At 39.7% G+C, this 21,541-nt stretch overlaps 1 protein-coding gene across 1 annotated transcript in view; it reads left to right on the top strand.

Moving 5' to 3' along the window:
* LOC145439960 (uncharacterized) overlaps positions 1–21,541 on the top strand; it is a 48,801-nt gene that overhangs the window by 19,063 nt on the left and 8,197 nt on the right. The window contains exons 4-11 of the mRNA XM_080317629.1: positions 2,372–2,726; positions 2,798–2,894; positions 11,356–11,455; positions 11,936–12,269; positions 12,341–12,437; positions 14,171–14,270; positions 14,604–14,934; positions 15,006–15,102. Coding sequence (XP_080173755.1) covers positions 2,372–2,726; positions 2,798–2,894; positions 11,356–11,455; positions 11,936–12,269; positions 12,341–12,437; positions 14,171–14,270; positions 14,604–14,934; positions 15,006–15,102 — 1,511 coding nt within the window. The remainder of the gene's footprint in view (positions 1–2,371; positions 2,727–2,797; positions 2,895–11,355; positions 11,456–11,935; positions 12,270–12,340; positions 12,438–14,170; positions 14,271–14,603; positions 14,935–15,005; positions 15,103–21,541) is intronic.

Genomic DNA, 21,541 nt, shown 5'->3' with positions numbered 1-21,541 from the left:
CATGTGTGGTCAAGTAATCATATTAGTTACTTTATTTACTGAATGAGGAGTGTCAGATATCTGTGACTGAACCTCTAAAGATTGACCGCTCAGTAAAAGATGAAAACTTATCACTATCACCATAAGAGTCGAAAAGTTAGGTAGGATGCAGTTGGCAATCCTTCATTTTTATGATACTTCGGAATAGCGTTTGGTATGCTGCCTTCGATTCGACTTTGTTATAAAACTTTGTGATATTTTTACACCTGCTCTAGATTGCTGGGTAATTCCATGTCTGAGCAACCAAAAAAATGGATTTCGTCACCACATAGTGTCAGATTTTGCTGAAATTTGGCTCAAAACATCATGAAGTATGGCTCACTAAATTGCAATTTATTTGAAATGAATTACTTGAGTAATTCTGAAGTTATCGCATGATGAAAAACATGCTTTTCATGCCCATTCAACCGCGAAATTGAAGGGCTGTTTTTAAGTATATTTGGAATTGTCTGTAAATGGGCTACTTTGACCTTAGAATGTTGTTCACTTTGTTATGTTGTATAAATTGATCTATTCTATCATTCAAGTGCGAAATTAATGATTTTTGGTGCACGGCCCTGAATTTAGCTCAAGTTGAAAGATGGTGCCTCTGGGAATCACTCAAGCATGGCAATATTTCAGGAGTCTCCCTCTAATTTCTGTCTACTTGAAAAAAGTTATGAAGTGTGGCAAATGAAAGCTGTTATAACATAGATTCCTTAGAAAACAAGTTTTTATGTAGGCTAATATTTACTTACAAAGTTTTGAAAACAGGGTATATTTCAGGTCATGAAAATGTAGTGATTTTCCTAAAAAATGATGTTCGATATCTTAGTTGCTGTGTTCCCTTGAGACAAACTCCAGCATGTTACTCATTTTCTAGAAATTCTTTGTTCTAACAGCTTTCATATGACACCATTTACAAAAATTTTGAAGCAGACAGAAATGAGAGAGAGACCCCTGAAATATTCTTGTTACGCTTCAGTGGTTTCTGGGGTTAATGAGTTACATTTTGGGATGTCAACCAAAAATCAGTAATTTTTGTCCTGCATGATAGAATAGATCAATTTATACAACATAACAAATAGAACAACTCTCTAATTGTCAAAATAGCTTATTTACAGAAAATTTCAAATCAGCCTGAAAAATTACTTGAATTTCGCGGTTGGATGAGCATAAAAAGCTTGTTTTGTATCATTCAATAACTTGAAAACTACTAATGTAATTCATTTAAAATAAATTGATATTTGATAAATTGATAAGAGATACCCAATCCCTCTTTTGATTAATCTCAAATTGAATTACCCCCTGGACTCAGAAGTATTTATGTTAAGTTAATTTAGAGGTATTATCCGTCAAATATTAGCTAGCAAAACATGTCAGCCATGTTCCTCTCCAAACAAGCTTTCATATGACATGTTACTTTCCAATTTTCTTGTAGACAGAATTACGCTAGATATAATTGAAGTTCATGTTACGCATGAACGATTTTGAAAAGTGTCAGTTTATGAGGTGGGTTTAACCCCTGACCCTACTTGATTAAGTGACAATTTTCCTTTCAATAGCAAGAGTTTCTTCTAGTCTATCATTAGACACCATAATCAACTCTCAAGTACTTGACTATGCTGTTTTATAAACGTTACTGTAACAGGTAATGTAAAACTAATTGAATTTCATGGTTGGGTGAGCACACAATTGCCATTTTTCAAAATGCGACAACTCTGTGATGGGTTGACCAATTTTGATAAAATTAAGTTTGCTGCAGTCAGAACTGGATACCAGATCTACCCCTCCATTTTCATTGCAATCTGAGACCTAGTGGTGACAAGAGCGGTTGATTTGACATGGACTTACCCTGCTGCAATGAAGAAGTTGATGCATTCGTTAAAGCAAGACCAGAAACGGCTGAGTCGACCAAGTCTAGTCGTCCTCATTCGACTAGCGGCATCGTCAAAATTAGTTGAAAGAAGCTATTGCTGGACACAAAACTCTATATTTCTCTCCCTGACACAGCAGCATCCAGCAGCAGTACTGTTGATGGATTGGTTTTGTTGCATTTATTATTTTTAATAAAACTATTCCTTAAATTGTCAAAAAGTCAAAAATAACAAAAAATTAGAGAGTTAGCCACAAATTTCTCACTGTTTAAATCACCAAAATTACCAATAGTTGAGACTGACATCATAGGTATTTTGCATTGTAACAAAGTTTGCCATCGTGACGCAACAATGCCGTCTGGAATAATAGGCTGCAGCTCAGTAGGAGCTGCGAGAGTGTGACTGTGATGCAACAATGATCTATAAACTTGTGGTTTGCAAGGCCTAATTTGATTTGCAAATGTTGACATTTCCAGGAACTTTCGCATCGGGCCCGGATCCGAGAACTACACTCTGCACGTTTCCGGATTCTCCGGGAATGCCAAAGATGCTCTCACATATAGCAACAATCAGCAATTCACAACGAAGGACGCGGATCACGACTGGTTGAATGGGAATTGCGCCACTGAATGGAAGGGAGCCTGGTGGTATGCCAGATGCGCCGAGAGCAATCTGAATGGAAACTTCAACAAAACAGACCAGAAGGGAATTTGGTGGGGGTATGATGGCTATGCGGATGTTGATGATCAGGGTCTCCACCTCCTTCACCTCCTGAGCTACTCGGAGATGAAGTTTTACAAACGCAAAACATGTTCACACGAGAGATGGACCGTGAGTAGAATTTGGAATATTTCAGACTCGACCATTCGTCAGATTTCAGCAACTGCTGAATTCCGTTTCAGGTTTTCCAGCGACGAAAATACGGAAACGTGGATTTCTTCCGAGGTTGGAATGACTACAAGAAAGGATTCGGGGATTGTGATGAAGATTTCTGGCTCGGTAGGAAGGTTGAAATTTGATTTAATTCCTTCAAGTTTAAGAATTTTGTCAATCGTAAATCAGTCAGTATCTGAGTAATAAAGTCGGGCGCGATTCTGTGCGATTTGTATCCAAGTCAATCCAAGGTGCCGCGTCACAAGTTAATATTACTTTTAATATTTTGACTCGAGTTGAGTCAACTCATTATCAGTTCACCACCGAGTCAAGTCTGAGTCATTGTGTTCACTGTTCAGTTTCGAGGTCAAGTAATTTCAGCCCTTTTACAATCTGCTTGGGTGATATGGAATGTCTCGCATTTATAATATAAAGATCTTGGTTGCTTTCACACCTTATTTAGCGTCCACTCGCAATGTAATAATTTTATTTATCACACGAGCTTTCAAAGCATTGCTTCTTCGTCAGGTGTTGAAGTGAAATAACGCAAAACGATTCTGAATTCAAACATAATATTTATAATATAGCGATTTTCCTCTATATTAACATTTCTAGCCTTTTTTCAGGTAGGCTTACCACACTGACGAAATACCAGTACTTCGGTAACTTTCTATTCGTCGAAGCTACAAAAAAATGCCTATCTTGGCTGTCCAAGTCTCGAGTCATATATGACTTGGTGTTGAGTGATGCGCATTGATTCGACTACAAGTCGATAAGTCAATGCACAAATTCACCCAAGTCGAAAACAATATCCAATTGTGACTCAGCAAAATATCTCAGCGTCACCATTATGTTTGATGACTTTTTAACGTCTGCTTAAAATGTACACTAGGGTTGTCCATAATTTGGAAAATCTCAAAATATATGCGTATCCATGTCTCATTCTATAGATTATTGATAAAAAAACGTCAATGAACCTGCAATAAGGTCACGGGAAAGTCGTTAGCATTTGTCTAAATGCGTTTGAAAGTAGCTGCCGTAGAGTGGGCGTGTCAGCGACCATTGAACGGCAAGCGGACTAGTATTCATGAAATCACGGCGTTTGATTGGCTAATCTGTTATGCTTCAATGATCACGACGTTGGCGGCTTGTTGATCAGCTGGTCAAGGAGTCAGCTAACGGCGGTGATTCTGTAAGCGCATTGTGGTTTGGTCCGCAAATAATGATTTAGGATCAATTCAGAACATGTTGAGTTACGAAATACATGATGAACAAAGAACAGCTGCTTCACAATATCTTTAAATACATGACTGGATGGCTTATTGTGGAGGTAACCGTTGTAGCCTGTATGCCTTGATTTCATTGATGGAAAGCACAAAAACAAGCATAAAAATATTGCAAAGGCGCTTATGCAAGAGGCAAACGAATTTCTAGTTTCAGAGGGGATGTACCATCATTGAATACAAATATAAAGCTTGAGATTGACACTACTTTGTCTGATCTTATTAGGCTGTTGTTGTGGTATATAATTGAAGTCTTGAATGCTGTAAGGGCTGGATGAATCTGTCATTTATGCTTGGCACTTGTCAGATTATTGCAGCATAATGAATCATACCCGTAAGTGCTGCCAAAGTCCTCAATGATGTCGTGCAAAGATGTCTAAAGATGAGCACAGACTATGCTGGTGGGACCAGCAAAAAGACAATTTACTTGCATTGCTTAGCATGTCCTTAATGAATCTTAGATCATTACCGGCTGCATCACGACTAATGCTTGAATTAAACCAGACATGGACATAAAAAGGATGTATTGAAGCGGTGTGGTAGTTACACTTTTCTTCAGAAATCCAATGTAAGCTACTTGGTCGAGCCACATATCTTCTGAGCATACAGGATTGCGTCCAGAATCCATCTCACATGGTATGCTGCACCAGTTTGGCGATGTCTAATATGCTTTACCTGCACGCAGAAGAGCAGGATCACTTGGCGTAATCTCAAGCATATCAGATAGGTATTTCTGGGATCTATACTTAGTTCTATAAGTTCACAATCATTCGCAGTTTCACCTCTGTCATGCCTACAAGAGGCTATTGTTGCTCTAAACCTATCGGTACCTAGTTTGAACACTAAAACATTCAATGACCAGATGTCTGATTTTATTATAAACTCACCAACGTACAATGCGCTTACCGAATCATTGCCGTTAGCAAACTTCTTGAACTAGTAGAAGCACAAAATCAGCAATCCGCTGGGGTCGTGATTATTCAAGCATAGCTGATTAACCAATCAAGAGACGTGATTTCGTGATTACTAGTCTTCTCGCCGTTCTATGGTCGCTAACACGCCCACTCTACGGCAGCTACTTTCAAACGCATTTAGACAAATGTTAACGACTTTCCTATGAGCTTATTGCAGGTTCATTGACGTTTTTTATCAATAATCCACAGAATGAGACATGGATAGTAGGGTTGTTCAGAATTGACCGACTTTCAAAAAGTCGTGGTTTTCAGTCCGATTCCCATGCCTTATACCATAAAAACATATTCTAGCTACTTTTTTTCGTAATTCATCCATTGCATCCGTGTGCATTTTGAGCTGGAAAATTATCGGCTAAAAATAGGGGATTCCCCTAAAATTTGAGTGTCGCCATTCGGACTAGGCTAGTAAACGTCATATATAAGCTGGGTTTATGCAGCTATTGCGGTTTGGAGTGCTACATAACCTTATTAGAGAAAGTATTGCCGGTTCAGGACACCATTTTCATGTCCTACACTCCCTTAGAACTCCTCAAAACTGCCTAAGACTGATAGTCATGTTGTTGGATCACATATCCTACACTCCTCAACCCTACCTGAGATTGTCCATCAATTTCCGGGAACACCATGTGCAACAATACAACTGTGAATGTATCATTCACTCACAGCCACATTTTAAACATCACATTGTTCAAAGGAAACGAAACAATAAGGAAAAGAAATGGATCAACTTGGCAAACACTACTTGAATCAGGTGGATGAAATGGTTGCTTTAGAGAAATCGGCATATCTGTTCCCGTGATCTTCCACGGCTTGTAAGAGGCTCGTCCGCTGTTCTTAGTCATCTGTTTTTGAAGCATCAAAGTCGGTATTCAATTTTAACAAACGCTTTGCTGCGTCTTTAACTACTTCAACACTACTCACAAATTCTTGAGCAGTAACAAAATGCGGATCTGTATGCCATTCCGAAACTGGAAAACTCAACTGATCATGTTCGGCATGCATAGCATCGAATAGAAACCATGATTCCGGTCCAATTAAAGCAACCATACTCATTGACTCAGAGACAGAGTCAGAGATTAGACTCAGAGGTATACCTCTGCGAAATTGTTCAAGAATTGGCATTTGCAGCAATTTAGCAGCCATCGTTTGCTTCACTTTGTCAGGAATCTTTGGTTTAGCCGAAAACATTGTAGATACCACCGTTTCCTCGGTGAGATGCCAATGATGTTTTCACATCTTTTTATATGCCACATCAGCAACTGTGAAATCGCATGATGTAAAGTCTGTCATGTGATGAAGAAATTTGAGATCATTACTCTGTGCGTCACATGCAATATTAGTTTTAAGCTGGGACAGAAAACTGGGCAATATTTATTCGTACCAACTTTCTAATGAACTCTTCAGAATAGCCCATTTGCTCACTCCACATGAACATTTTTTGACAGTACAGCATTTGACTCGTCCATCCAGTGCTATAGTAGCACCAGGCTTGCGAAAACGATTATCAACATATTGGTCATCTAAAATCACCAAGGCGCCTGTTGCACAGTCTCTGTAGTCATCTCTTATCAATACTTCTTTCTGCTTTCCATTATATGGCTTAATCAGTGGAATTATTCTTGCTTTGCTTCATCAGCTTTCATCGCCAACCCGCTGCCTTCATCAAACTGAAGTGTTTTAGAGCTTCTTAATTGATCAATATCTTTCCACTTCTTGGAAGGTATTAAAATCTGTGTTTTCAGGGCCTGTGGTCGCCGATCCAAATAGACACTTCACTTCCAAATCTCCCGGATGACTAGTTCATGAATATGATGGCGACAAGACTGTAGAAAACTTTCCTGTTTATCAATTCTTCAAGTAACAGAACAATTTTTCCATTGTTTGAGGATGTTGTGTCAAACACAAGAGCTCTGACATTTTTTGTTAAATTATATAGTTCCAGCAGTTCAAATGACGGATCAGCCTGTGCTTTTCCGGTAGCACTCTCCAGAGTTCGAATGCCAAGAAGATTGCCCTTCTCAAATGCGTTACAACACGTAGACGATGCCAGCACTGCCAAGGCCTCAAATTGCTCTCCTAAACGACTCCCAGTGAGCTTTCCATTCCAGTGCAATGTGATGTGCTTTGGTGGATCGTTTGCTATTTTTTCAACAATAGACTCAGAAATTTTAAAACGATTTGCAATGCGTCGTCGATAGGTTCCAGATCTTGAAAGATGAAAGTCATTAGGGTCACCATCGCAAGCTTCAATCAGTGCTGCAGTTATCATGGTAGCAGCATTATTGCTGACTTTCAAGCGATCGGAAACCTGGCATATGTCTTTGTCGTTGAACAGGTTTACAGGCGCTTTTAGAGTCACAAATTTAAAGCAATGAAGCAATGTCGACTGCGCCACTTCAAAATCACTGCTGTGGGAAGTGTCATCTACCTGCGAAGATATAGATGAGCTCTCTGTAAATTCACCTTCGCTACTTGAAGCTGGTGCACTCTCTCGCACTCATGGTCCGTCTCTTTTGTTGCATGGTTTTCACTTTCAACACTGTATCTTTGCCACCAATCGTTGCTAATCACGGACCCCTTTGATCCTGATAAAATGTTTTGTATTCATGTTTCTTATCGCCGGAGAGAAGTGTACTTGCTTCAATTGTCGTCATCGCGTCAGGAGCTCCTCCATGCCCATAGCTTACTCAACTTGGCTTCAAAGTCACTTTGTTTTCTTGATACATATTGCTGGCCTTTAGTCTAGTGACAGCCATTTGGTTTCTGTTTTCACACTGTCTCTAATCTTTCAATGGCATTGACTTGTGTGATGGTCTTTGTGGCAGCCAGGAACCAAAAACGTATTACCGTACTTCATCTCCTACGTCCTGGATGTGTAACTTTACTGGTTCATTTTTCGCATATGAATGCTCTCTTAGGTGTAACACATACTGCATAACTTTCCCAAGAGTAAGCAGCTTCGATCTCGTAATGTTTCCTCAGAGGGCCCAGCTAGGAAATGATGTGTCTGCGACCGTGATCTTCTAGTTTTCTTTGATACTATATCACTAGATGGCAATTTTCTTCTTTTTTATAGATATTTCGCACTAGAGCTAATCCTAGAAAAATAAATATACATCATCTCAGTCAAGCAACAAAGAATAGTTGGAAACATTTCAGTTCTCTAAGGTCAAACACATACTGCACAACTTGAGCAAGAATAGTCGGATTAGATCCAGTTATTGATTCTAGAAGATAATGATTCCTAAATTGGAAATACTCCGACCAGTATATTGCTATCTTAGGAAATAACATAAAATTCAGAGCAACCGATTGGCTGTTTTCCACAGTCACTGGAACAGACATTTACAAGCTTTGTTTTCTATCTCAGTGGACAAGAAAGAGTATCAGGTCCATTAGATCGAACAATTCAATACTGCTACAATACTATAATCACTAATCCTGCGCTAGACTCGCTAACAGCATGAGTTAAAAAGCTACCTGGTAAGTCCTGCACCTCAATCGTAAACACAGTTCTTCAACAACAAAGCAGCAAAACACTTGAGTAATCAATGATCCCCATTTCACTGCCGTGCCTAGCGCGTCATCAACGCTAGAACATCCGCTTCACGTCAATGAGAACACATGCGGTTGCTGTCGAGTCACTCACAACGGGGGAATCCCCAAATTCCGAAGAATTTTTTTGGTGCATGAAAAAACGGCAAAATGCACACGGATGCAGGGGATGAAGTACAAAAAAAAGTAGCCAGTATTTGTTTTTAAGGTATAAGGCATGGGAAACGGACTGAAAACCTAGACTTTTTGAAAGTCGGTCAATTCTGAACAACCCTAATGGATAGGCATATTTTTTGAGATTTTCCAAATTATGGACAACCCTAATGTACACTCTCATTAGGCTACACAAGATCCTCGTCAAAGGGAAATATCTACTTACTCCCACCAGGGCTGTGGAGTCATTAAATTTTTCCAGCGACTCCGACGCCAGACATTTTCAATTTACCGACTGCGGGTCACTGGCGTAACCAGGGGGCGAAAGGGGCCATGCCCCCCCAAATTTTTCGTAAATTAGTGTAAAGTTTAGTATTTTTTAGCATATGTATTCAACTTGAAGTTTTTTTCCATGCTTCGTGCGATATATATAGTTTCAGTAGTTTTTTTATTGTTATGTGCCCGCCTCTCAACAAATCAAAATATAAAAATAGGCCTAAATAAAAATATGCATGATGTAAATAATTTAGCAAATAATTTAATCTAACTGTATTCGTGTGTGCTGCCAGTGATTGCGGGACTATTAGGCATCAGCTTTTCAGCGCCAAAAAGACCACCAAGACACCAAGGCAGATATGTTCAGCCAACACAAAGTGCGATCCTAGAAAGATCGCCGGTGTTAGAACCTTGGCCGAAGATCATGCGGGATGACCCAGTCCTTGCAATTTGAGTCCCGCGGCACAAATGCAGGGAGCATAAATATTGCGCCCCCTTCATAAATATAAATAGAGAATCCAAAGACAAAATTTCTCTTTTAATTAGTTGTGGTACGAGTGAGCAATCTTATGAGTGGTGACAAATTTTTGTGTGTAATGAAAAAACAGCATGCTTTAACCGAGTAAGTAATTAGAAGTGGCCCGCCCGACGCTCACCCTCCAGAAACTCAGGGATAGTCTTACAGTGTGGTATGAATGTATAACGTATATGGTATAAGTATTTTTTGTTACAATAACTAAACTTGAAATTTTTCTTCGCGCTTGCCGCGTTGAATGTATAGAAGTAGGAATTTCGGCGCCGTTAATATGTATGTGGAATAGTCAGTTGCTCAGATACGCGGCTCAATTGTCGGCACTGAATGGCAATCTGATAAAATACCGCACCCCGCGATGTACAAAGAGGATCTTCCTTTTTGTTTAGTCTGGTACATTGGTGCGATTCCAATATCTTTCAATGATATAGCAGCCTTGAGGTCAGGAAATAACAACATGGAACATGTGACAGATTAATTAATAACAACGACCCCCCCCCCCCCCCATCCCGTGGATGTGTGATTATAGCTTTCAATACAATATCCATTGTAGAATAATATTTATTAACTCGAAGACTTTTCGGGTGCCTCTTTTCAAGAGTTATCGGCACACTAAAGGGATTTAAACAGATTTAAAAGCAAAACCAAAAAGGCAAAGTATGGCGCAACAATCAAAATCACAAACCATGAAATTCGCATTGTACCAATGGCAACAATAACAAACTATGAAGTATTCGGACATACGGTACTATAGTAGCAGCAAATAAACTCGTCTGAAACTTGTGCTGAACCATTTCCTACACCACGGTCAGAGTTTTTTTAAATCTTTGACCAGTACCGAGACTTGATCAAACTTGATCACGCATTTGTAGAGATGTTACCTCCAATCTTGGCCGAATTTCCTGGGGCCAGAAATTTTCGCACCCTAATGTTCATCAAATGCAATCTAACAGTTTCCGAGCAAGTGAAAATGTAAATGCAAACCAAAATGTTGTAATTCGTAGTTATCAGGAGGTTCTTTCCTTTTGCATTTATTTTAATTTTACACACCTTATCGGTATCATCCTTATCGCTGACGCCTTACCAATTACATTTCATTATCCTCATGAAAGAGAACGTATGATAACCCTACCTAATATCCCACCCCTAACATCCATCTCTCCCAAGGCAAAAAACATTTCATTTTGACGTTTATAAATTCCGGTGCGTACATGGGAAACATTTATTGGAGCCATGGGGAACATCGGATTGTCATGATCGTAAAACTACAGAGATTGTATAATATCTCTAGACTGACTGGAGTCGAGGTCGGAGTTTGTGATAATGCTCCTGACACCGACTCCAACTTCTTTATTATGAAAGAAAGTGCTTCCAAAGGTCTCTTAATATTACTCATAATAAAGTGTCCTCGGCGGTCGCCCAAATGTCCTCTTTTTTGAGAATTTTGGTCAAATTGACGGCCAAATTCGACTGAGATACCGTAAATCAGCACTGAAGTAACGCTCCGACGGGTATCTCGGGAGCTGAGCCGGAAAGTTGACCTTTTTTTTAGTCAACCCCCAACGGTAACATCGGGTATCGAGTCCCAGTGACAAAATCTAATAAATATAAACAACAATGATCACAGCGAGATAAATGAGCAGAGAATACAAAATCACAAGATCAGCTTCCGCAATTCATTTCGGTTGGATGAAAATAAAGAGTCTCCATAATTGAGAAAACGACTTGAATCCACAAAACGCAACTTGATTCCAATATTCTATAATATTTTATGTCGTGAAGCGTTTTATGGCATTTTTGCGTTTTGTCTCCAGGGCTCGAGGAATTGCATCAACTGACAAAGGGAGATGACATGTCGTTGGAAATCAACATGAAGCGGAAAGGTGGAAAAGAACATTTGGTGGCTAAATACAGGTAAGCTGTATTCGAATGCATCAATTCAACGATCTCGCGCCATGACTAGGGTGTTTTTTTTAATTGTCAAAAAAAGTCACAAATAACAAAATATTACACGAGTTAGCCACAAATTTCTCGCAGTTTAAATCACCATAATTACAAATAGTTGAGAGTGACATCACGGAGGACCAATGTTCCCTCTAAGTTGCGCACAAAAAATCCGAAGTGATGTCTTTTTTTTTTTTTAGTCTGTTGTCCAAGGGTCTGCGCAGTGAGTTGGTGAGAGTGCGCAGACTCGTCAAAAATTAGAGAGAAAATTGGTTGAGACTGACATCAAAGGTATTTTGCATTGTAACAAAGTTTTCCATTGTGACACAACAATGTCGTCTGGAATAATAGGCTGCAGCCCAGTAGGACCTGCAAGAGTGTGACTGTGATGCAACAATGATCTATAAGCTTGCGGTTTGCAAGGCCTAATTTGATTTGCAAATGTTCCAGGAACTTCCGTATCGGACCCGAATCCGAGAACTACACTCTTCACGTGTCCGGATTCTCCGGGAATGCAATCGGAGATGCTCTCGTATATCACAACAATCGACAATTCTCAACGTATGAATCGGATCATGATGATTCGTCATGGAATTGTGCTTCTGGACGCGAAGGAGGCTGGTGGTACCGGAGATGCGCCAACAGCAATCTGAACGGAAACTTCAACAAAACAGGCAAGAAGGGAATTTGGTGGGGGTGGGACGGTGACGCCATCATTCACAACCTGCGCTACTCTGAGATGAAGTTTTACAAACGCAAAACATGTTCACACGAGAAATGGACTGTGAGTAGAATTTGGAATATTTCAGACTCGAAAATTCGTGAGATTTCAACAACTGCTGAATTCCGTTTCAGGTTTTCCAGCGACGAAAATCCGGAAACGTGGATTTCAACCGAGGTTGGAATGATTACAAGAAAGGATTCGGGGATTGTGATGAAGATTTCTGGCTCGGTAGGAATGTTGGGATTTGATGACTTCAAGTTTAAGAATTTTGTCAATCGTAAATCGGGCATGATCTGAGTAATAAAGTCGGGCGCGATTCTGTGCGATTTGTAACCAAGTCAATCCAAGGTGCCGCGTCACAAGTTGATGTTACTTTTATAGTTTGACTCGAGTTGAGTCAACTCATTTTCAGTTCACCACCGAGTCAAGTCTGAGTCATTGTGTTCAATGTTCAATTCGATGTCAAGTAATTTTCAGCCCTTTTACAACTCTGCTTATGGGTGATATGGAATGTCTCGCATTTATAATATAGCGATTTTTCTCTATATTAACATTCCTAGCCTTTTTTCAAGTACCACACTTACGTAATACCAGTACTTTGATAACTCTCTATTTGTTGAAGCTACAATAAAATGCCTGTCATGGCCGTCCAAGTTTCGAGTGATATATGACTTGGTCGAGTCATTAGGGTTGTTCAAAAATAAAATTGTTTTTCCAAATCTCACTTGATCCAACTAGTAGAAGCGGATAATCCGAAAATTATCAACGAAAAACTCGAATAACTCAGCTTCTACTGGTCGGAATTGACTTAAATTTCTTTTGCATCGTCTTTGAAGACAGCTCAACAATTTCATGGGGTTGACAGAAAAATTTGAAAAATTTTTTTTTCAATTTTTACTAATAAATTAAAAATTTCAATTCAAGATTGCACAGCCTTCACTGGTTGGAATTAAGTCAAATTTGGTGTGCATCGTTTTCTTAGACAATCTGACGATTTAGTCACCAAAATGTTACTCAACAAAATATCTCGGTGTCACTGTTGATGCTAAAATGTCTTGGAAGCAGCATATTGAATGCACAATATCAAAACTAGCTCGGTGTGTGGGAATAATGACCCGTCTGCAATCTTTGGTTTCCAGATCAATACTACGAACCATATATTTTTCTCTTTTCCACTCTCACCTGCAATATGGAATCGTAGTATGGGGAAGTGCATGCAAAACATTTCTGTGCAGAATTCGAACCCTGCAAAACCGTGCGATACGGCTGATCTCATCTGTACCTTTACGTACCAATTTATCGCCTTTCTACCGTAAGCATCGAATTTTGCGAGTTGATGAGCTATATCGCTTCGAAGTATCAAAAGTTGTTCACAAATATTTTTCCAATAGTCTGCCTCCTGTGTTTGATGACTTTTTCATACCTGCTAAAAATGTCCATTCCCATTACACGAGATCCTCGTCAAAGGGAAATATCTACTTACCCCCACCCAATAGCAACCTAACTAAGAGATCTATCGACTACTCGGGACCTATCATTTGGAATGCATTACCACCACATATCCGTGAATTGCCTTATGATAGATTCAAAAAAGCCCTACTTGATCACCTCTTATCGTTACACTAACACTGTTGCCCTACCTCGCCCAGACATTGCTTCATTGATCATTTGCTACCATCGTTTAATTTTTCTTCTATTTTATTTTTTTTAACTACTGTAACTTTTTTTACATCCAGACTGTTTAGAGTCAAGTGTACCTGTTTGATGCTGGTGTGATCAGACTAGATGACCCTCACAGTCTTATCGATCATTCCTATCTAATACCGAATACTGTGCATGCATATTTTCTGTACCACCACCACTGCCGAGTGTTATGTATTTTGGTTTGATGAAAAATAAAGACTCTCTCTCTCTCTCTCTACTGTATCGAACACTGTGGCATTTTTGCGTTTGGTGTCCAGGGCTCGAGGAATTGCATCAATTCACGAAGGCAGATGACATGTCGTTGGAAATCAACATGAAGAAGAAAGGTGGAAAAGACCTTTTGGTGGCTAAATACAGGTAAGCTGTATTCGCATGCATCAATTCATTGATCTCGCGCTATGACTAGGGTGTTGTTTTCTTAATTGTCAAAAATAGTCAAAAATAACAAAATATTAGAGAGTTGGCCACAAATTTCTCACAACTTAAATCACCAAAATTACAAATAATTGGAACTGACATCATATGTATTTTGCATTGTAACAAAGTTTGCCATGGTGACGCAACAATGCCGTCTAGAATAATAGGCTGCAGTTCAGTAGGAGCTGCGAGAGTGTGACTGTGATGCAACAATGACCAATGAGCTTGTGGTTTGCAAGGCCTAATTTGATTTGCAAATGTTGACATCTCCAGGAACTTCCGCATCGGACCCGAATCCGAGAACTACACTCTGCACGTTTCCGTATTCACCGGGAATGCAACCGACGGTCTCTCATATCACAACAATCAACAATTCTCAACGAAAGACGCAGATCACGATGATTCGTCATGGAATTGCGCTTCTTACTTCGAAGGAGGCTGGTGGTACCGGAGATGCGCCCAAAGCAATCTGAACGGAAACTTCAACAAAACAGGCAAGAAGAGAATTTGGTGGGGGGTGGACGATGGCTTCATCCTTCACAACCTGCGCTACTCTGAGATGAAGTTTTACAAACGCAAAACATGTTCACACGAGAAATGGACTGTGAGTAGAATTTGGAATATTTCAGACTCGAAAATTCGTGAGATTTCAGCAACTGTCGAATTCCGTTTCAGGTTTTCCAGCGGCGAAAATCCGGCAACGTGGATTTCAACCGAGGTTGGAATGATTACAAGAAAGGATTCGGGGATTGTGATGAAGATTTCTGGCTCGGTAGGAATGTTGGGATTTGATGACTTCAAGTTTAAGAATTTTGTCAATCGTAAATCGGTCATTATCTGAGTAATAAAGTCGGGCGCAATTCTGGCAAAATTGTAACCAAGTCAATCCAAGGTGCCGCGTCACAAGTTAATATTACTTTTAATATTTTGACTCGAGTTGAGTCAACTCATTATCAGTTCACCACCGAGTCAAGTCTGAGTCATTGTCTTCAATGTTCAGTTTCGAGGTCAAGTAATTTTCAGCCCTTTTACAACTCTGCTTGGGTCATATGGAATTTCTCGCATTTATAATATAAAGATCTTCGTTGCTTTCACACCTTATTCAGCGTCCACTTGCAATGTAATAATTTTATTTATCACACGAGCTTTCGGAGCTCCGCTCCTTCGTCTGGTGTTAAGGTGAAAATAACGATTCCAAATTCAAACATATGATATATAATATAGCGATTTTCCTCCAAATTAATATTTCTAGCCTTTTTTCAAGTAGGCCTACCGCACTGACAAAATACCAGTACTTTGGTAACTCTCTATTCGTCGAAGCTACAAAAAAATGCCTATCTTGGCCGTCCAAGTCTCGAGTTATATATATGACTTGGTCGAGTCATGCGCATTGATTCGAGTACAAGTCGATAAGTCAATACGCAAATTGACCCAAGTCGAAAAAGATATTCAAATGTGATTCGGCAAAATATCTCGGCGTCACCATTATGGTTGAAGACTTCTTCATGCCTGCTAAAAATGTACACTCTCATTACACAAGATCTTCAAAGGGGAATATCTACTCACTCCCACCAGTATGGCTTTGGAGTCGGTAAATTTTACCAACGACTCCAACTCCAGTCATTTTCAATTTACCGACTCCGACTCACTGGCGTAGCCAGGAGGGGACGAAAGGGGCCATGTCCCCAGCCCCAAAATTGTTCAAAATTTTTCGTAAATTAGTATAAAGTTCAGTATTTTTGAGCATATGTATTCAACTTGACACTTTTCTTCGAGCTTTGCGCGATATATAGTTTCAGTAGTTTTTTTATTGTTATGTGCCCGCTTCTCGACAAATCAAAATATAAAAATAGGCCTAAATAAAAATGCGCATTTTTGTACATAATTTAATCTAACTGTATTCGTGTGTGCTGCCAGTGGTTGCGGGACTATTAGGCATCAGCTTTTCGGCACCAAAAAGGCCACCAAGACACCAAGGCAGATATGTTCAGACAACACGAAGTGCGATCCCAGAAAGATCGCCGGTGTTAGAACCTTGGCCGAAGATCGCGCCGGATGACCCAGTCCTTGCAATTTGAGTCCCGCGGTACAAATGCAGGGAGCAGAGGCAATAAATATTGCGCCCCCTACATAAATATAAATATTGAATCCAAAGACCAAATTTCTCTTTTAATTAGTTGTGGTACGAGTTAGCAATCTTTTGAGTGGCAACAAATTTTTGTGTGTAATGAAAAAACAGCATGCTTTAACCGAGTAAGTAATTAGAAGTGGCCCGCCCGCCGCTCACCCTCCAGAAACTCAGGAATAGTCTTTCCGTGTGGTATGAATGTATAACGCAGTGGTTCCCAACCTTTTTGTCTTCATTCCCCACTTCAGATTTATTCCGAGCCTTCATTCCCCACCAGGACCGTAAACGCGCGAAAAATTTATATATTTCATGTTTGAATCGGTCAATATGATCGGGAATTGCATATATTTTGCTATCGATTTTTCATCCCCTTTCTGCTCACGTAATCAAATTTACCGGTAGAGCTGAGGTGTGTTGGAATGGGTAGGACCCCTAAATATGAAAAAACATATTCGGGCAGACCCGTTGATATATTGACTTCGTTACATGATGCTATTTCGTGACCTCCTATATCTGCTATGTCAAAAGATATGGAAATCGCCTAAACTAAAAGGCACACACGATTTCAAATTGGTATTGCTTTACTGGCAAATAATTTTTCCCTGCGGGATGGCATTTGTCCTGTGGGGTTCAGATCGCCAGGACAGGAACATTTGACGCCAGCCATTTAGCCGACTATGGACATTTAAACAGTGGCGGCTCGTCCTATAGGGCAACTGGGGCATTGCCCCACCTAAAATTCTGTTCAATAACAATCATTTACCATTTATAGACGCACAGCAAACAATATATACCGATATCACAGCGAAACCCGCATTCTTCTTGTGCTTTCGCTTGTAAATGCCCATAGCTAGCGCAGTCTCTGCGAAAATCGAATTCTCTTCTGTGTTTTCGCTTTGTGAATGCCTAGCCGGGGCTTGCCCCGGTAGCGCTCATAACAAGCTTTTACTGTCTATTCTCTGAAATCCGCGCACAATAAAGAAACGGTGATTTACTCTCTCCTATTCATAAAATTACCGAGCAAGTAGGGCAACTTGCCTGGTTGCCCTTAAGGTGTGATGTAACAATCGTATCTATATCTCAACTCGGTTACCGGCACACGCGTTGAGTCGACCTTAGCTGGTATTGGACGATTTTTGCGATGTTTCGCACATTGAAAATTGTTGAAACTTGGTATGTTATGTCGTGAAGGTAGTATTTAACACCGCTCCAAGTTTCAGGGTTGTTAATTAAAGTGTAGGGTAGTAATTTCGTTTCCAACGTTGACAGTGTGCTAATCCGTCATGTATCGCAAACAGATTTTACTTGAAAGCGGGCATTGGTCTCCATTGATTTTGACGATGTTTCATACCCAGATCGGTCATGACATTTGGCATAGTTATTCATAGTGTTAGTATCGAACGCCGTACCAAGTTTTAAGTTTATCACGGAACTATGTGGGTGGTAATTTCGTCTCCTAAGTCGAGTGAGAGCTGACTCGCCATTTATCACAAACAGATTTTACGCAAAACCGGTATTGGTCTCTATCGATTTTAACGATGCTCCATACCTAGATCGGTCTTGAGCTTTTGAACGGTATGTCTTGATTTCAGTATCGAACGTTGTGCCAAGTCCCGAGGTTGACACTCAATGATTTGGGCACTAATTTCGTCATCGAGGTCAAGTATAGTAGAGATGGGTGCTGATCTGACACATGGGCTAATACTAATTACCGCATTGCGGATTTCACGCAAAAGCCTGTGTTGGTCTGTGCTAATTTTAACTGTGTTTCATACTGAGATAGGTGAAGAGATGATGATCTCATAAAAGAGGTTACTAAGATTCGCGGTTTGCATTCAAATCTTTACTTTATTTTATATTCTCCAATGTCAATTTTACCGTGAAATTGTGGCCTTCAAGCCATTTGCTGACATCCCTATGTCAAGCGCGTTAGCTATAGTTCGTTTTCGATGACGGCTAACAGCTGATCGCTTGATCAGTCTATTCCTCAGTATATTTTACGCTAAATTCGGTGTTTTTACGCAAGACTCGGCCATTATCAGCCTGGAAATTATCCATTGATCTAACCGTACACGGAAGGAAAGCGCACTCTTACCCTTTTCCCAACGTACTTCGATAAAAAAATGAAAGGCTGACGTATAAGCGAGGATAAGGACGCCTTGTTATACACTTTTACACTGCTGGTACAAGGGGACAGTGTCTCTAGTGCGACCGAAATTGGGTAACGTGATCTGAATCATGCGGGCTACTGCAAACGGTGTCTCGATATTACCCGATGGTCGACATTGCTCAACTCGAGTTGACTTGTTTATATTCCAATACATCTTTTTCCGTAGTAGTAACCACTAGTGAACTTGAAAAATTCCCATAGTTGAAAAATCGCTTTTTATCAACTTTGCTGCAGTGATTAGGCTCGATGCGTTAGATGTGCTCACGATTCTTACGCTCTCATTCTGGGTATTCCAGATTTCAATGAACTCGTCGTTGAACATTTTTCAACTATGAAATCACGCCGCGCGCAATAGGCCTACTGATACAAACGTTAAAATGTGCAGGTATGAACTATACTGTACTTCATATTTTCTCTCGAATAATTTGAAATGCGTAATCATTGTTAACCATGTCTAATGTCTATACCCCATTCAAATTGTGTGTGGCCATCACGAAGTCACATTTTCACGTCGCAATACACTATTGTGACGTCATTTAGACAATTAAAATCGCGTACACCCCTTGCCCCACCACACGATATTGTCACGAGCCGCCACTGCATTTAAACATATATGTATATTGTATAGATACCGAAGTTTTCGGTCACCACAAGGGCATTCCTTCTCGGGCAAGGTCTTCTCGCTGCCGATCGTTATGGCACACTTCTCGGAGTCGCATGTTACATGGCCTATAACTTCATATGTATTGGTGCGTCGTGGCGCGGTAATGGCTGACGCCGAAGTCTCCACTTCTGTAAATTCTACGTATTTTCGTAGGGGATGAGTAGCCTACCTAATAATCAAAATATAAGGCAATATTAAATCGCGCGCCCGGCGCAAAAAAAAATTGAATAGGTGACATAAATTTCCAAAAAATTACTCTATAATTTATATTAATTCACGAAATCATTTGGGCCCCTTCGAACTTGTTTGGGGTGCGGCAGTCACGGTCCTGTTGTCCACTACCCAACACTTTTGTCATCACAGAGCAGCTATTTGCTGACTACACAAGACACACAACCACGCCGGTACGCAAGACAATCGCCTATAACTGCAATGTAAAACGTATTGTGAACCGATACCAGTAACGCTCAAAATTTCGCAAAAGCGTTATCTCACGACAAACTAGTCGTGCTGGATGCGTTTGTGACGCCATGACTGGCCATCCAGAGTTGAAAATGATGTTTTGTGAACACCGCGCAATATAATGTTCGATACATACATTGCAGAGCAGTTAACTGGTAGCGGTAATTGCACAATTGCGCATGTGTCTCCGTGACAGAGTTGGATCAATTGTAATTTGTAATTGTAATTGAATGTAATTAATTACATTTTTCAATGTAATTAATTACATTTTTCAATGTAATTGTAATGTAATTGTAATTGAAGCATTTTTATTTTGTGTAATTGTAATTGTAATTTGACAAAAATTTTGCTCAATTACAATTTCAATTACATTCAATTGCTATTGAGACCTGACAAGCACAACATAAAATAATTGACTTATAATGCATTCTCTTTAAATGTCGACAAGGAATTTGATGGATCCATTCGCGGAAGCCCTTGACTGCGCCCTTGCAGGCGAAGTTTTTTATTTTTACCGCTATGCTGGCCTCGAGATAAATTAGCAGAGAATACAAAATCACAAGATCAGCTTCCGCAATTTGTGATCATTTCGTTTGGATGAAAATAAAGACTCTCTCAAGTCGGGTTATTCTCCGTAACTGAGAAAATGACTTTAATCCACAAAACGCAACTCGATTCCAATATTCTAAAATATTTTATGTCGTGAAGCGGTTTATGGCATTGTTGCGTTTTGTCTCCAGGACTTGAGGAATTGCATGAGTTGACAAAGGGAGATGACATGTCATTGGAAATCAACATGATCTCGAAAGATAAAGAAGACCATTTGGTGGCGAAATACCGGTAAGCTTTATTCGAATGCATCGATCATTGGATGTCACATCATAACTTGGGTGGTTATTAGAGTTGTCCATGATTTGGAAAATCTCAAAATTGGTGCGTATCCAAGTCTCATTCTACAGATTATTGATAAAACAAACGTCAATGAGCCATGTAACATAAAATCTGGGAGTATGTAGGATAAAGAGTTCTTATGGGAAGATAAAGTATAAATAAAGGTAAAGTCATAATAAGAAAATAAGATTTAACAAAATATATTATAGAATAAGCAGAGGGTAATAATATAGTAGCCATGAATATGACTCAGTCCAAAGCAACTCTACCATAGCATCTCACGTCGTCAGGGGTGGTAAAGATGTAGGTAGGGCGTATTAGCTTCTCCTTTTCTGTAGCAAATACCGGTAATGCTTACGACCCGAAGGAGTAGTTGCGACTTTTTTTTGTTTTGGAGTCATTTCTTAATACTATATTACGAAGATGAGAATAAAATCATAAGATAGTACAGGAGTAAAGAGCGCAAATTAAAGTATAGGTAATTACGCACAGACAAAAAAAACGAAAGTGATGAAAGTGTGAACCATCATGGAGTATAGCTGATACGAACCTTATCCATTCGATGGTGTTACAGCGGAAGAAAACCGAAGCACCTGGCAATTCGTGACCTGAATATATTCCTATGCAGTTCGAATTATCAAAGTGTTTTTGTTTAGCCTATAGCAGTCGCTAGCGACAAGTCCAGTTCATATTGTGACGTAATATATGCATGTTCGGTATGCTAGGTAATTATGGCTCATGTAATTGAAAATACAAAAAGTCATATACCTATGAGTTAGGGTTTGGGTTAGGGCATAGTAATAGTAACTGAAATAATATTATAAATTCACGAGTTAGGGTTTGAGTTGGGGTATAGTATATAGTTTGAAATAAATACAAGAATACCAATATATTAT

The sequence above is a fragment of the Botryllus schlosseri genome, chromosome 5 (assembly GCF_051294905.1).
Source record: "Botryllus schlosseri isolate E-star chromosome 5, Bs_hap1, whole genome shotgun sequence".
Lineage (NCBI taxonomy): Eukaryota > Metazoa > Chordata > Ascidiacea > Stolidobranchia > Styelidae > Botryllus > Botryllus schlosseri.
The sequence above is the reverse complement of the archived record's forward strand: the minus strand, read 5'-3'. Positions and strand labels throughout refer to the sequence as shown.